The sequence below is a fragment of the Peromyscus eremicus genome, chromosome 2, assembly GCF_949786415.1.
Source record: "Peromyscus eremicus chromosome 2, PerEre_H2_v1, whole genome shotgun sequence".
NCBI classification, from domain to species: Eukaryota; Metazoa; Chordata; class Mammalia; order Rodentia; family Cricetidae; genus Peromyscus; species Peromyscus eremicus.
The window spans coordinates 104,497,840-104,514,552 of record NC_081417.1 but is presented as its reverse complement, the minus strand read 5'-3'; the positions used below and the strand labels follow the sequence as shown (position 1 = coordinate 104,514,552).

At 44.3% G+C, this 16,713-nt stretch overlaps 1 protein-coding gene across 2 annotated transcripts in view; it reads left to right on the top strand.

The window, feature by feature from the left end:
• The first annotated feature begins 5,443 nt into the window (after positions 1-5,443).
• LOC131903761 (cyclin-dependent kinase inhibitor 2A-like) overlaps positions 5,444-16,713 on the top strand; it is a 31,121-nt gene continuing 19,851 nt past the window's right edge. For both annotated transcript variants that reach the window (XM_059254519.1, XM_059254518.1), the window contains exon 1: positions 5,444-5,733. In XM_059254519.1, the coding sequence (XP_059110502.1) occupies positions 5,461-5,733 (273 nt within the window). In that variant the 5' untranslated portion in view covers positions 5,444-5,460. The remainder of the gene's footprint in view (positions 5,734-16,713) is intronic.

Genomic DNA, 16,713 nt, shown 5'->3' with positions numbered 1-16,713 from the left:
TGAGCTGTAGACAACAGAGCAGGCCAGGGGCAGCACCTTATCTGGACTTGCAATGGCTCTCAGGGGACTCCCCAATCACAGATTAATGTGAAAGGTTTCTGTGTTCTCCTGAGAGATGTAACACTGTTAAATCTGGTCTCTATCTAATTAAGCTGAAAATAATTTCACAGTATGCTCTTACATATTTTATAACATGTTCATAAGAGATAATTTTAAAACCATTCAACAGTAATAATTTAGTACATTCACAAAAAGGGATAAGAGAGTAGGTTATTTACTGGTAACAAGAGTTTTTCTTCCAAGGGAGATTACTGGGAAGATGTGTATGCGGTAGCTCCTTGCCTCCTCTAGGGGTTAGGATACCCTTAAGCCCTTCCCCTTTCCTCCCGGGCACAGAAGCAACTCCTCACTATTGCCCTGCCCGCCTGCCACCTAGGGTCTGAGGCTATACCTGTGCCTGGGGCACAGAAGCAACTCCTCACTATTCCCCTGCCCGCCTGCCACCTGGGGTCTGAGGCTATACCTGTGCCTGAAAACTATCGGACTGTCCTCTGCTGCTCCCTAGTCTCTAGACAGCCACTGATACTGAGTGTACCACAAGCGTACTCCAGGATTTGCGGTGGCTTCTGGTCTGTTTAAATCTTACAGTAAACAGAAAAATGGAACGGTGTCTTCTCAGGAAAAAAATTAAATGGCACTCCGTTCTACCTTCAAGTATTTATATCTATACCATACCATGAGGGTGTTGGCCCCATTAGTTACTGAAAGGCAACAAGTCTAAAAACCTCTTTCTTTTGAAAACATTGGGCCCCAATCTTGGCTCAGAAAACACTGGAAAAATTCCTATTTATTAATCAGCTCCAGGTTTACTCAATAATAATTGATCTGTGGTGGTGATTATAATTCATGTTGATGGCAAACTTTGAAACAGTTCAGAAAAGCAGCAAGTAATAATAAAAACCTGAGACTTTTAAATTATTTTTTTTGTTGTTGTTTGATTTCGAGACAGGGTTTCTCCGTGTAACAGCCCTGGCTGTCCTGGAACTAGTTCTGTAGACCAGGCTGGCCTCAAACTCAAAGAAATCCTCCTGCCTCAGCCTCCCAAAATGCTGAGATTAAATGCATGCATTACCACACCTGGCTTTTAAACTATTCTTACTATCCAAAGGTAACTGGATAGTAATCTAAGGGTAATCCAAGGATACTCAAAAATTTTAAGTATCTTTCCAGAAACTATACATGTGTTTGTGTGCATGTGTGTAAATTTAAGCATGCCTACCCAACACACATTTAAAATAGAAGTAGGATTATGGTAGTCTAGTACTTCCTTTCTCCTACTATTGTGGGGTCTTTGACAACCACTGCTCACATATATAGATGCATCCATTTTCACACCTATATAGCTCTGTATTTGTGGGTGAGTCTTGGTTGTGTTGGTGAGTCATGGTTTTTAGAAAACATATATCACCAATATATCATGTTTTGTGTCTATTCTTTTTTCTTTTGCTACTGTATACTATTATAAAGACCCTTTTCTCCACACTTCCATGATCCACAGAGTGAAATAATTTGAAGTGAAATTTCTGCAGCTAAAGGAATATTTGTGTCTATACATATATGTGTGTATGTGTTTGTTCACAATTTTTATATGTGCATATATATGCAGTTCTCCATGCTTACAGATGTGTGTATATACATATATAACACACATGAGCTTTAAGACTAGAATTGTTGATTTAAAGCTTATGTGTACACATATAAATATACACAAACATCCAACATGTATTGTTTCCTATACCACTGTAAGAACAATATGCATGTGTATATATTTTTCTCACATTTTTTTTTGTATTTTGGATTGTTACATGAATTACAAGAATGAAACACCTGAATCTAAGAGTACATGTTTGCAGACAACTTTAATGCATTGTAAAGCTTTCCCAAAAAACTGCAGCAAGTTCTAAAGGCATGCAGTCACACAGCTTGCTGACAACAGTCATCCCTTTTTCTTTGACACAGCTACATGCTTTACGTGGTTCTGCTTACATTATTTTACTCCTGACATTATCTTTTCATCTATTCTTTGACCATTGGCATATAACATAATTATATTCTCTGCCTATTTTTGCATCCCAAAATGTCCATCTTTGGAGGGCTTGAAAGGCATAGTAAAAGTTTTTAAGCTTTAGATGGTTCTTTTTTTTTTTTAAGTTTTGTGTGTGAGTGTGTGCGTATTTCAGTCCATGTGTGTGAGGGCACACGTGTGGAGGTCAGAGGACAGCCTCTAACGTTGGTCTCTTCCACCTGGTCTGCTGCTGTGTATGCTAAACTGACAGGCCCTTGGGGGATGCTCCTGGCTCCACCTACCATGCAGCTGTAGGATCGGCATTACAGAGGCAGGCTACTACGCCCAGTTTTACATGAGTATTCAAACATGGATCCTTGTGTTTGTACAGGAAGCACTTTTATTCACCGAGCTATGTCCCCAGGCCCTATTTTTGTATGTTTTGTAACAATGTCTCCCAAGCTGGCCTCAAACTCTTATTCTTCCTGCCTCAGCCTCTGAAGTACTGAGATTATAAACACATGACACAGTTGCTCTTTGACCATGTTTTTTTGTTGTTGTTGTTGTTGTTTACTGTGTATGTTCGAGGGGCACATGTGTGTAGGTGTATGTGTGAGGGTGTGTGTGCTTGTGTGGAGGTCAAAGGGTGAAGTCAAGTGTCAATTCCTCCACTTTATATATTGAGGTAGGGTTTCTCACTTAAGCCAGAACTCACTGATTCGGCTTGTCCAGCGAGCTGCCTTGTTCAGGGGATCTCCTCTCTTCACCTCTAACAGTGGGATGACAGGATCTGAATTCAGTCCTTATGCTAGCGTGTGACGCGTCCCTTAAGCCGTCTCCCCAGCCCCATGGTGTCTTATGCCTTGGTGGATTTGAGTTTGAGCACGTGCAATGCTAATAAAATTTGTAATAGAAACTGGTCAATTATAGAGCTGAGAGATGCAGCTCAGTGGTGGAATGTTTGCCTGGAACTCTGGGTTCTATTCCCAGGACCCCTCAAAAAAGGAAAAGGCCCTCCTTGAGAGAAAAAAATGTGTTCCCTAACATTATGTGGGAAGAAGGGGAATATTTTCTATCCCTCTCTCTAGAAGTTTGCTAATCCAAAACAATACTGTTGTCCTTTATAAAAGACATAAAAATGGACCATCAGGCCACTGAAAAACAGCATAGAAAAGTTCCAAGTTTCCGTGATTCTCTTTGCAAAGTGACTCACAAATAACTCACTGCCAGTTGTCTCTGGTCTTTGGGACCACAGAGAGAGAGAGCACCACCTGGTGCAGTGACGGTCCTGCTGAGTCTCGCCTGCGCACTGGAAGCCGTGGAGTGTCCAAGGCTTGAGCCTCTCAGCCGGTCCTGTCACCTGTAAAATAAGGACACCAATCTTGAATTCAAGGGGCAACTCTGAGGACAAAAATGGGTGGTTCGCGGTTAAGTAAAAACACATATTACCAGTTCATTACTAACTTTTTGAAGGGCACATAGCCAAAAGTCACTTGCGACTCAATACCGTCATGATTATATTTACACGAATATAGAAATTCACAATTCCTCCACATACAACACAGAGAACAGACATCAGGCAACAGGGGATGGAACTTAAAAGTTTCAATTTTAAAACCTACGTTCTTCAAAAAAAAAAAAAGGCTCTAGGAGCCCTCTTATTCAAATGGCATTCCCGGGAAGTGGGAAACTGCTTTACGCCGAGATACTTGTGGAGGAGGTGGCAGCTTTGTGAGGAGGGAGAAAGTTCCAGGTAGGGTGGCTGGGAGCCCCAGGGCCAAGCACTGTATTTGGGAAGCTCAAACTCCCAGTAAAGCTTACCCAGAGTGTGAGTTGTTTGGGGTTTTGTTTTAACCTTACACTGATACTCAGAGGGTCCCTTACAGGGGCCCCCTCGAATATCATTCCATTTAGCCGACCCATCATCATTCTTCAGTCCTGGGTTTGAGAGGTTCTACTGCAAAGTCCCACACCAGGGGGAAGAATGGAAAACCAGCGGTGGCCGGGCATGACCTCCCAGTTACAGCAAGGCCTTGGCTGGGTTGGTTTATCTAATCCTAGGTCTTGCTTTCCTCCTGTGTCTAGCGCTGCGATTTGGAGTCGGCTCTGTAAAGACCCTGCCAGCTGTCACCCTGATGTGGGTGGAATCGACTTTACTGCAGCCAGAGCACTAGGCCCGAGCCTGTAAACGGCAAGCCACGGAGAGTCTCAGGCCCGCAATTCCAGGTTCCGAAAGCTAGCCCGGGTCCCACATTATCTTGCACAGCTGGGCCGCCCAGGCCAGCTAGGATCTCGGCAGTGAACAGGTCCAGACTGACGGCCCTCTGTCCAGTGAGTGCGGGACCCCGGAGCACCGCTCTGCACGCCAGCTAGAGGCGTCCTGGGCTCGACTTCCCGCTTTCGCAAGCGCCGAGCTCGGGACCCGCGACCGACCCAGCGCTTTCCCCGCGTCCCCGGCCGCGGCCAGGTCGACTCGGCCTTCCGTTTTACCGCTCCTTTCCTCTCCTTCCCCCGCTTTTCCTGTTCCGCGGGGACAGCGGCGGGGGAGGAGGGGACGGGGGTGGGGGGAGGCAGCGGAGAAGGGGGCAGCCCGGAGGGAGGAGGGGATCGGGGAGGGTGGGGCGGGGAAAGAGGAAGAGCCGCGGATGCTCCTCCGGCGCTCTCTCTTAAAACCGAAAATAAACACGATCCCCGGGCGGCGGCCTCGTGTCTGCCCGACCACTCGGGGGGGCCAACCAGGCCGCACCTACCGGTCTGCAGCGGGGCGCAGGCCCTAGGTCCCCGTGCCTGCAGCGGCTCTTCTTTCTGCGCGATCCCCACCGGAGGAGCGCAGCTCCCCGGCGCTCGCGTTCAAAACGCCCGCGCGCGCCCTGATTGGCGGGCCGGCATAGGGCAGCCTTCGCGGGTCTTCCTTTTTCTCCTTTAAATAGTCGGATTCGGAACCGGGGGAGTCTCGCCGAGGGGCGTCAGGCATAGAGGGAGAGGACCCGAAGCCGAACCTGCTCGGAGCGACAGCGGATCCGCGCGGCGCGGCGCGGCGGGCCAGCCCGCTATAGGTGACGGCTGCAGCTAGGGGGCGGGCGGCGCGCACGCGTCCCGCCGCGCCGCGCCGGCTGTCACCGCGAGGGGTGGCGAGCGCGGCGAGCGGCCGAGGCGGGAGGGCGTGCGCCGCTGGGCGGGAGGCAGCGGGACCCCGGATGCGGCCCGCCAGCCCCGCGCGCGCGCCTCCCTCTGGGCGCCTTCTGGGAAGCTTTCCCGCGCGACTGGGGACGGCGCACCAGGGGACGCGGGGACGCGCGCCGGTGGGCGGAGATGGGCGCGGGGGGGTGGGGTGGGGTGGAGGGCGGAGATGGGTCGGGGGGCGGCGCGTGGGTCGCGGGGTGCTTCCGAGCAGAATGGGCCGGGGGCGGCGCTTCTCACCTCGCTTGTCACTGGGAGGCGACCGCTGGGGCGAGTGCGGCGGCTGGAGCGTGAGCATGAGGTGCAGGTTCAGGGTGACGGTGCGGATTCGGGGGCGCGCAGGTCGCCCACCCCGAGTGAAGGCTTTCGTGGTGCAGTTCCCGCGATCCTCGCGACACCGGGCGGCGAGCCGCGAGCGGGCTGTCGTGGCCGTGCTGTTGATGCTGGTGAGGAGCCAGCCCACAGGGCCGCAGCTGCATCCCGACCAGGTAGGAAGTGGCCTCCGAAGCCGCGCGCACGGGGGGCTGCGGTGCCGCGCGTTTTCATGCATCTGCCCCACGAGGTAGAGAGAGGACGTGTCCCGGGGCCGACAGGAGCCGGGGGGGAGGGGAGGGGTCGCTTTTCCACTTTCGGATGAATTCCTTGGAGATGGCGCGCTCTCTCTCTCTCTCTCTCACGTGGTGAGTTCGAAGGGGCCCGCCTCACAGTCCTCCTCGATCCTGCAGAAAAGCTTAGGAGGGTTCTTGAGTTCCTGAACCTGCCACCTTAGAAATCAGTGGCTCCTACAGTTCCTCGTTATGCTTTAGTAAACTGTGAGCGTGAACACACACACACACACACACACACACACACACACACACAGAGAGAGAGAGAGAGAGAGAGAGAGAGAGAGAGAGAGAGAGAGAGAGAGAGAGAGACTACTGTAGGTAAGATCGTTTTCTAGAGCTTTTAATTTCGCCCTGGGAGGGCGGGGAAATACCTGCTAACGGTCTTGTTTTCTAAGGGTTTGCTTATTCCACCCCCATCCACCAGGCCGGCTCTCCCTCGCATAGCGGAGGGCGTGCGAGAGTGGCAGCACGAGTATAGCTTGACTCCCTAAAATAGGAAGACAAGGCATCACAGTTTTAAATATAATCAGTAGCTGCTACAGAAGCAAGCTCTCGATTCTCAAAAGTTTCCCCCGCCAGTATGGAAAAATGGCTATCCATAGAGTTGGAAACTTCTTACTGAACGGCCTAAGCCACTGAAACTGTTTTGGGTAGTGCTTTCATACTCCTCGGGCATAGAGCTTAAACGTGCCGTCCAGGAGTAGTCAGAAGTAATGATAGTTTAAGAATCTCAGGCCACAGTTAAGCTGGATTTTTCATGAGGCCTACTGCTGGAAAAATAGCATCTGTGCAACGTTTTGTCCTCACATCGGGTGATCTGGAAAACAGAAAGAAAAAAAAAAGCTATGTAGATACAATATGCAAAAATCTTAGGAGAGCACTGGGTTCCAAAAGCGAAGCTCCCACCCCCCTGGGAAAAGCTTTTTTAATTGCAAAAGCTAATTGTCTTTTAGGCATGGAAATGTAAAACTATTAACACTACCCAGGAGGGCTAGGGAAGTTGGAGCAGTGGCCTGGACCAAAAAGAAAAGAACAGAAAAGGGAAACTATCAAGTTCTGTCTGGTTGGCTTTTGTTTTGTTGTTTGTTTTTCAAGAACGGGTTTCTCCGTGTAGCCCTGGCTGTCCTGAAACTCGCTCGGTACACCAGGCTGGCCTCCAACTCACTATGACTTCTTCCTGCGTGCTGATATTAAAGGGGTGCGAAATTTCATTTTTCCAAAAGTTAGTAGAGAGCACTTATAAAGGATTTTGTAACCCACTGCTGGCTTTGATTTTAGTTCATTTCCAAAAATTCAGAGGATCCAAGTCGCCTTCCTTAATGCGGGTTTTCGTTTTGTTTTCTTATTTTTTTTATTTTTTTCTGTACAGCAGATGTCTAGCCCTTGTGATGTATGGGTTTGAATATAGTTGTTAATGTTATGCTCTATTAAAAAGCTGTTTTATGACTCTAGTTAATATTTCTCCCTACACACTTATTTTATATTAATGTTTTGGTGCCTTTGGGAATCTGTGGTTAGGAAGTAGAGATTTTTAAGTATTTGTAAATGTTAAAATTGTGTATTTTCAGCAAAATAAAACTCAATATTTTGTAGCCACTTAGAGTTAAAGAAGGGTCTGGAGTTGTAGTGTTTTCCTAATATTGCACAAAATCCTGGGTTCCGTCTGTCCCCAAGATGCAGAAGTTGGTGGCTGTGGTGGTGCTTTCCTGTAATTCCAGCACTGGAGGATGGAATGATCATGATCGATGGGACCTACCAGTAATAGAGGCAGGGGAACCCGGGGTTTAAGGTTATCCTTTATTACATATGTAATTCAAGGCCATCTTGGGATATTTGAAACAAAATAAAACACAAAGTTAAAGTATCTACTTATAGTATTAGAAGTTGTAGTGCAGAATATGTAAAATATAAAAATAGGTTTGTTAAAATAAACCATTTATTGTCAGAAGTAAAAATCAACTTTTAGGAATTATGTGTAAAATTATCCAGAAGTGTTTCCATTATGTAAAAGACCCAATTATCAACAAGCATATGATAATAGAACACATGGCATGCATAGAATGTATGCTAAAATATGTCCAATTTCCCACTTCCTATTTGAAACTAAGCATGTAATAGAAATATTTGAAGTGTTAATTACCAGTGTTCTTATAATTATGTACCTCATGAGTATATACTCCAGTTGTATTGACTTAGGAGTGTATGTGGTGTTAATCATGTTGAATCACTCAGGTCCTTGAGGTGCAAGTATTTAGACATTCCTTATACACATTATTGAATGCTGATGTAAATATGTAAGATGACAGTATTCTAACATTTTGAAAGTTTCTGTGGATATGTTCATTAGAGCTTTTTATTCCTATGACTGAAAATGTGTAGGATAAAATTCTGTGTGGGAGCAGGGATACAATTCAGTAGTAGTCTGCAAAAGGCACTGGGTTCGGTTTCCAGTACACACAATACACATTACTATTTACATTGCTAAGTTCTCCTACCAAGTAACCCTTTATTCCTGGCTATTTAGGAACTCTCCACAGCTCCTCCTGCTGCTGCAGCTTGCAGCCATCTCAAGGTAAGCGCCTTGCAGTTGACATAAACCAGTATTTCAATATGAACACGATCCCAGTTGATGCTGTGTTCTACGTGTAAAAACAACCCTTTCATTTTTATGTGTTGAGTTTTAAGACATCATTGTCATCCTAGAAACAGGAGAACCTGTGTCTCTAACACTTTACAGGTCTGCCATCCATATTGATCCATTAGTGGAATCACTGTGGTGAAAATAAACTCCACCGTTAGACATTAGGATCACTCTTGATTATAGAGTGATATGAATCATCTGAAAAACATTTCCTAATAGCAAATAGCAAAGCTGAACATTCAGACCAGTGTTTTCACTCCGTCTCTCTTGTTCCTTTACACTGCAGTACGCTGGGCCATCCCAAACTGAAACCCCATGCAGAATGCCCTGGAACCTCTGTGTGATTTAGCCTAGCCTGGAAGTTTCTGTGATGCTGTGTTTCTGTACTCTGAATTATGTAAATAATGAGTATTATTTCAAAGTATAAAAATTATAATATTAAATATGAATCTTCTCTAATTTCAGATTTTCACATAGCTTGTTTCTAATATGGCCTTTTACAAGCACATTACAGGCAAGAAAAACAGTTTTTTTAATTTTTTATTTAGTCCAGGAAGGTTTTGAAATAAATATCTGAACACCTCCTGGGTGCTTGGATTACTACCAGTGGGCCACCCCACCTTGTTTAAACAGTTCTGGGGACCAAACCTAGGGCTCCCTGAGTGCTAGCCAAATACTCTATGAACTGAGCTGCATCCTCGGCCAATTTCATAGCACAGGATAAGAATTTTACAAATGCTTACACTTGTATTTAGCTGTCCTAAGGAAAGAAAATACCTGATGAAGATCAGCACAGGAAGAATGAAAGTTGCCTAAAATATAACATTATGGTGTTAAATTATGGTACAATTATAATCTGGAATGAGATGGTTATTAGGTGTGGGGGCAGGGGTTTTTCCCCTTTCCCCTGTGTAGCCCTGGCTAACCTGGAACTCACTATGTAGACCAGATTGAGCTCCAGCCACAGACATCTGCTTGCCTCTGCCTCCTAAGTGCTACAATTAAAGGTATCCACCAACAAGTTTGTTTGTTTGGTTTTGACAGTCTCTCCTTGTAGCCCAGATTGAGCTAAATTCCCTCTTCTCCTGCCCCAGCCAGTGGAAGATTGCAGAGATTGCAGGTGTGTGTGTGTGTGTGTGTGTGTGTGTGTGTGTGTGTGTGTGTGTGTGTGCCCACTCTAGTTGACATATTTTTTGTAGAACACTTAATATGCTGTGGGATAATGCTTTTGTACACTGGTTTAATGAAAAACTGATTGGCCAGTAGCCAGGCAGGAAGTATAGGTGGGATAAGCAGACAAGGAGAATTCTGGGAAGAGGAAGGCTGGGTCAGGAGATGCCAGGGAGCAGCATGTAATGACACACAGGTAAAGCCACGGAACACATGGCGACATATAGATTAACAGAAATGGGCTGAGTTTAAGTGTAGGAGCTAGTCAGTGGTAGGCCTGAGCTAATGGCCGATCAGTTTTAATTAATATAAGATTGTGTGTGTTTACTTGAGTCTGAGAGGCTTCGGACTGGCCGGGACACAGGGAAACCTTCAGCAACACTAATATATTTAATATAATGTAAAATTGCTACCTAAACGTAGGCTTTGTTTGCTTTGTTTTGTTTTGTTTTGAGAAGAGGTCTCATTATGTAACCTCAGCTGGCCTGATTGTAAACTGAACTGGCCTTGAATTCATAGAGACATGCCTGCCTCTGCCAAGTGCTAGAATTAAAGGCCTGTGCCACCATGCTCCTCACCCCACCCCCACCCCCCAAACAGGCAATCTTTAAAGTGAGACTTGGTGTAGTAAACAATTTTGTAATGGTTTCCTCAGACTGGGAGATATTTATCATTTCCATCATATTTTCAGTTTTACGAAGTGGTCTTGCTTGATATCACTAGTAACATTTCATTGTCAAAGCCTCCAGCACCATAAATTGCGCATCACGTCAGGGATGAAGTGAGAGTGTTAGATGTGCCAGGAACTGCGCTGTGAGTCTCTGCCTCTATGAAGGTGGCTTTGAGGTTTGGGAAAACTGGCGAGGGCCGTGACTTCAGACTTTAACCCTGATGTGCTAGCCCCAGATTTAAGGAAAGGATGCTGCTGCGGCTCTCACCCATCTCTGAGGCTCTTGGATGTTGGGTCCCATTTCAGCATCAGCACCCTCCCTGTTATCCTTTCTCTTTGCTCCCTCTCCCCCACCTCACCTACTACACTCACGACCTCAGGCTGGCAGATCCCTGGTTGGTTGGCAGAGCTCACCTCTTAGAGGTTCATCCCGCATCCTGGGAACTCCGCCCCCTTCCCTGCTCCCTCCCTTCCCCCACAGGAGCTCCACACAGCTCACATATCTGTCTCTGCCTCCTCCCTCTCAACCCACCCAGTCCTGAGAGAAAGGATGCTGGTGTAGCTGGCTGCCAAAGCAAGACCTGCTAGCAAGAACTTAGCCCCTGGATCCATTTATCACCCAGGCACTCCTTTTTTCGTCTCCTCTGGACTAGTTCCTTCCCCAGAGCGACATCCTCAGATAAGATTTAATCAGATAGTGGTAACTGACGGTGTAAGGTGTTGGAGGCCTTGCCTGAAGGAAAGCTTCACTGGACAGGGAGGGAGGAGTGGTGTCCGGCAGACTCGGGCTTCTCTAGATTCAGACGTGCCAGGAGGACACCAACTCAGCTGCTATTGGAGGGGTGATGGTGGGCAAGAGTAAATCAGTCATTTGGGGGAACACACAGGGCAAAGGCGCTTCCAAGATTCCCCCTCAGGCCCAGTGGAGTCCTGGCCTCTCTGCTTGTGAAGTGCACTCATGCCTTCAAGAGGCCAGCACTAGTTCCCCAGTAATGACCTCTCTTTCTTTTTGTAGTGCAAATCTCCCTCAGTTACAGCGTGCCTTTGAAATTACTAATCAGAAAAGAACATCACCCACTTCTAGGATGGAAGCAAAATACAGTCCTAGAAAACCGGTGAATAAACTTGCTAAACAATACCCTCCAACTTCAGTCCTCAGCAGATCTGCCATGTGGTAATTCGTGCTATGTGAGTATAATCAGCAAGCCCAGATAGACTTAAAATTGTTGGCGCCACCAAATATCCATGTCATCTTCTTATTTTTTTAAGAAGAGATCACAGACACCCTTCTTCTCAGTTCCTCAAAATACAGTTGCTTGTTTCATGAGCCCCAGAACAGGCATTGAATTTCAGCAAAACCATGATCAGAAGAAAAAGTGATAAAGTGAGACGGTTAAGGAACAAATCTTGCTGTAAGATTTAAATTCCCAAAGCATCAGAATCCTCTCTAGAGTTTAATTTTTAGGTTAGGAATTGTATATTGGCTTTGCTTATGAAAATGAAAACACTTCACCATAAGGGACTTTTTCACTCTTCTTCAACACATTCTCAATTTTGTTCCTCACCACCAAATCACCATCTCCTAAATTACTCAGACAGAGACCAGGCTTCGGGATGGAACTCTGGAAGCACCAGATCCAGGCTCCATCCCTGAAAAAACGCTTCCAACCCCCTAGAGGAACTGTGTTCAAGGAAGAGCTACTTGGTAGGATTTAGAATTGTCTGAATGAAGTTAGCTAATGCAAATTGACGCTAACAACACTGCACAGAGCTCTCTCGGTGTGTTTGCTTTCTTAATGGAAGCATGCAAGAAACCAGAAATCGGAGGTGTACAGTGAAGCAGCGGCAGCAGCCTCAGCCCGAAAGCTGTCCCTGTGGGTTTCTCACTCGCTGCAAATTCTAATCTAGCAGCTTTTTGACAGATCACAGAGTCTGCACTTTAACACCTGAGATGGATTCTGTTCTCTGGTGGCCCCTGGCATGATCTGCAAATGTCAACATTGATTATTTAAAACCTTATTTTTCCTTGTCTTTAAACTTAGTGAAGGCATTATTTCAAGTTTAGAGTTAAGCATACTGTGGACTCCAGGTAGGAGAGTAACTGAGTAATCAAAGAAGGAATTGTTTCACAAAGTGAAAAAGAGATCTTTTAATATTAGAATTTGCAGGTGGGGGTGGAGTGGAGAGGTGTCTCAGAGATACCAGATTTGTATAATCAGGGGTTCTGTTAGAGGGGAGGACATAACATCTTAAAAAATAGTTTTTAAACCTCACAGCCTCAGACTGAATATTGCATATAGGAAATCCGCAATAAAATTATCCACTAAAATTCTATGGGTACTTCACTTTTTTTTAATACCAGATGAGTAAATCTCTCTCCATATACATATGAATAAGAGTTTTATTTTATTTTACTATCTAAACCAGACTTGGAGTAAATAGAACCTAAAATGTTGTTTTAAAAGGAAGACAAAGGGGTTTCACTGGTTTAAATTGTTTATTTAGAATCAAAAACTTAAAGTAAAATGTCACCATAACAGAATGAAGCTGCCAAACAAAATGTGGACCTTTGTGTGTCTGTAAAAGCACAGTAACGGGGTGAGAGGAAATGCAGCTGTAAGAAGACTCAAGCTAGGATGCCTCCCACATGGAATCGTATTTTTTTTCTTGGCCTTACCGGTGTCTCCGGTTACATGAGTGCCTGCTGATTTATTCAGGAGAGTTTGTGTTTTACTTTCTCTTCTGAGGGCCACTGTTTTCTTGCTTTATTTCTGTTCAGTTGCCAGATCATCTGACTAAGCATTTGTGTGATTCTTGCATCCAATTTAAAGGAACAGTAGCCATCTGACTCCCTTCAGTTGAAAATCCTCCCCCATATGAAAAGTAGTATCCTTTCACTTTGAAATAATTAAGAGTCCAGGTAATATGAGATACTTTGAATTTTACATGCCAGGTAGTTGCAGCAAACTATATGCTATGTAATACCATATTTCTTAAAAAGAAGTTTATTCAGTCATTCTTCCAAAGCACATACTAGAGTTCTATTTTCTCTCAGAAGTGATTATGAGGAGCTTAATAGGGAAATTTGATCCGCATTATCTCATTTAATTATCTTAGAGCTCTTACATTTTTTTATGTTTTACTTTTTCTTGTGTTTAGATGAAGGCTCAAATAAGTATCACAACCTGTCAAATGCCATTGGTTAATAATTTCTACATTACTGACTTTGGTGGCCTCTGGAACTATGAGTGCACATACACACAATTTCATTTTCATCTCTTCAGCTAAGTACTATTCTCTAAGTTGTTTTGGGAGGTTGTCTGGCTGTTTGGTGGGGCAGGCCCTCTCTCTGTAACCCAGGCCAGCCTGGGATTCCCAGCCATCCTCTTGCCTCAGCCTTCTGAGTGCTGGGACTATAGGTGTGCACTTTCATGCTCAGGGATTCTATGCATTTTTTAACCCCCTTAAGTCACCATTATGCTTAGTATGAGTCTATATGTCCCAGTAAATATTTACTGATTCCATGGAAAAATTCAAAACACAAGACAATATAATAATAACTGAAGTTCTTATGAGTTCCCCAAGTCACTGCATCTCCTAAGTTTAAACTGAAATCTCTCATAAATATAAATTACTTGTTCCTGCTTTGATTTAAAAGCAGCAAATGAGAACCTTTGGATTAACACAGGAACAGTATGAAGCAGAAGAAAGCTCATTCTTGGTATTCACATGGCCTGTGATCAGATTCTGTTTCCTTTGCTTGCTAGCTGGTGGGGTTTTAGAACAGAGCTGCAGGAATTTCTCTGCTTCCATGTTCTCATCTGGAAGCCTGAGGCAGCAGCTTATGGTATTTATGCAATGAGAGGTAGGTAGAGCATGTCAAGACTCACTGCAAACATCCAAATAAGACATGTATATCAGTCAAGTCAAACATGTCATATGAAATCCATGTCAATTTGCCTGCTTTTAAGTCTACACCTGCACAGAAGCCCTGTATGAAAGCCTATAGGGTATAATGCTACTTACTATCTGGATAATATCTATAATTTCCTATAGTAGAAAATCAGTGTAATTATTAAAACCAAAAGTATTGTTATTAGCCTGTTTTCAATCTCAAAAAATGTCAGTGACCTGGAATAGTGGCTTCTACAGAAGACACTGGAGATTATTGGATTGCTAACCCCTGCAGTTTACTCAAAACAGTTTTTAAGATTTATTTATTTATTATGTATGCAGTGTTCTGCCTGCATGTATACTTGTATGCCAGAAGAGAGCACCAGATCTCATTATAGATGGTTGTGAGCCACCATGTGGTTGCTGGAAATTGAACTCAGGACCTCTGGAAGAACAACCAGTGTTCTTAACCTCTGAGCCATCTCTCCAGCCCTCAAAACAGTTTTTAATACCTTAGTTTTAAAAGTGTGTGTGTGTGTGTGTGTGTGTGTGTGTGTGTGTGATATGTGGGCAGAAATATTAAAGTCATCTTCAAGCCCTTCAAGATGTCTGGAGTGTGGAATTCAATATTTTGAGTCATTTATAATAACAATTTGAGGGAGTTATTCAGAATTGGAATTCCAGACACACAAAACGCACAACATACCATTCTTCCCATTCAGTTAGCAGTCAGGGGGCAAGGCTTTTTTTTTTTTTTTTTTTTTTTAGGAAACAACGCCATAAGGGGATGTTTCTAAAGAGGTAGAACATAAAGTTTCTCAAAGGTAAATGTTGCATTCCCCAGTTTTGCCCAGTTTTCCCTGGGCCAACTTGGAATACAAGGTAAGACTGTCTCATAGATTTCTGCTTGAAATACACTCAAAGAAAAAGTGGTAGGTGATGGTGCAGAGGAAACACTTAACACAGTGATCCACCCCAGAGTCACTTCCCAGGATTCAATGACTAATTTTTTCTCTGGAGAATCTTGTGTTGGAACACAGGTGCTTTTGTTAACCACGGTGCTGTTTTTAGAGGATTGAATCCCCCAAAGTAGAATTAATCACAACTATTAGAAGGGAGTTTATCTGTCGAGTTTTATAACATCTGCAGGAATGTGCAGTTTTGAAAAAGGGAAAAGTGGAAATTGACTTCGATGGCCTCTGGGAATAACATGAGAGAACATGTATGTGTTCTAAACTAATTTTTATTTATTGAGAACCCACTGTATACCTGGATTTCCACAGATCTAATATTCTTTATTTCCCACAAATGACCTTTCCTAGGTAAATTTTATTTTCTTTACAGACCCCAGGAAGTTTACATAATTTACCTAAACCTGAGGAGAAAGAACAAAGGGTCAGGAAATTTACATAATTTATTTAAACTAAACCCAGTTTGCTTGGAGCAAGCCTAGAATCCCAGCAGTTAGAGAAGCAGTATCAGGGCCTGCCTGGAATACAAAGAGAGAGAGAGAGAGAGAACATTGAATTCACAGAGCTGGTGAATGAGGGGTCAGTTCTGTACCTCTCTTCATTCTTTCTTGATGGGTTTGTCCTGTGATCCAGTACTTTGTTTGTGTCCCTTCCACAATTATTTGAAGGATGTGATTGTCATTCTCACCACACACATTTGTCCAAGTCAAAGTAGCTGTGGCTATCGTAGTATATGGGAGAGAAAATTAGTCAAGATCTACAGCAAATAATGCCAGGACTCAACACTCAGGAGGCAGAAGCAAGCAGATCCAGAGCTGAGTTCCAGATCAGCCAGTGATAGGTAATGAGACTTTTTATGGTTTTGGATTTAAAAAAAAAAAAAAAAACCCACAGAAAATATTTATTAACTGGGTAGCTATGACTGTGTACCACCTCTCTGGTTAGTTATAGATCAAAGGAATGATTCCTTAAAAGACAAATTTGTTATACTTGTCAAGAGTCTTACTTATTTCCAGGGCCAGGGTAGTAGTACAGTGCTTATCCAGCATGTGGGAAGCTCATGACTTGACCTACAGTACCAGAAAAAAGGTGGGCAATAGAGAGTTACATCACTGAAACATAGCAGCAATTAGAGGCACTTCAAACACATCTGACCAATAGTAAGAAAATCATAACATTGACTGCAAAGAGAACTGTTAAAACTAGTCTTCATGGTATACCTTTGGAGAATATGGAAACTTCTCATAAGTGAGAGTAAAATATTTTTAAATTGTGCAGGATCTTCAAGGTAAAGACTTAAAAGGAAGGAAGGGGATATTTTGACATTGTCATTTCTTTTTTTCATTAAGAAAATTTTTTCATTCATTTTACACACCAAAGATCCCCCTCTTCCCTCCTCCTGCCCCCCCATCCTCCCCCTCTCAACCCACTCCCCACTCCCACCCACAAGAAGGCAAGGCCTCCCATGGGGAGGCACATCCAATAGAGGCAAGTCCAAGCCCTTCCCTCTGCCT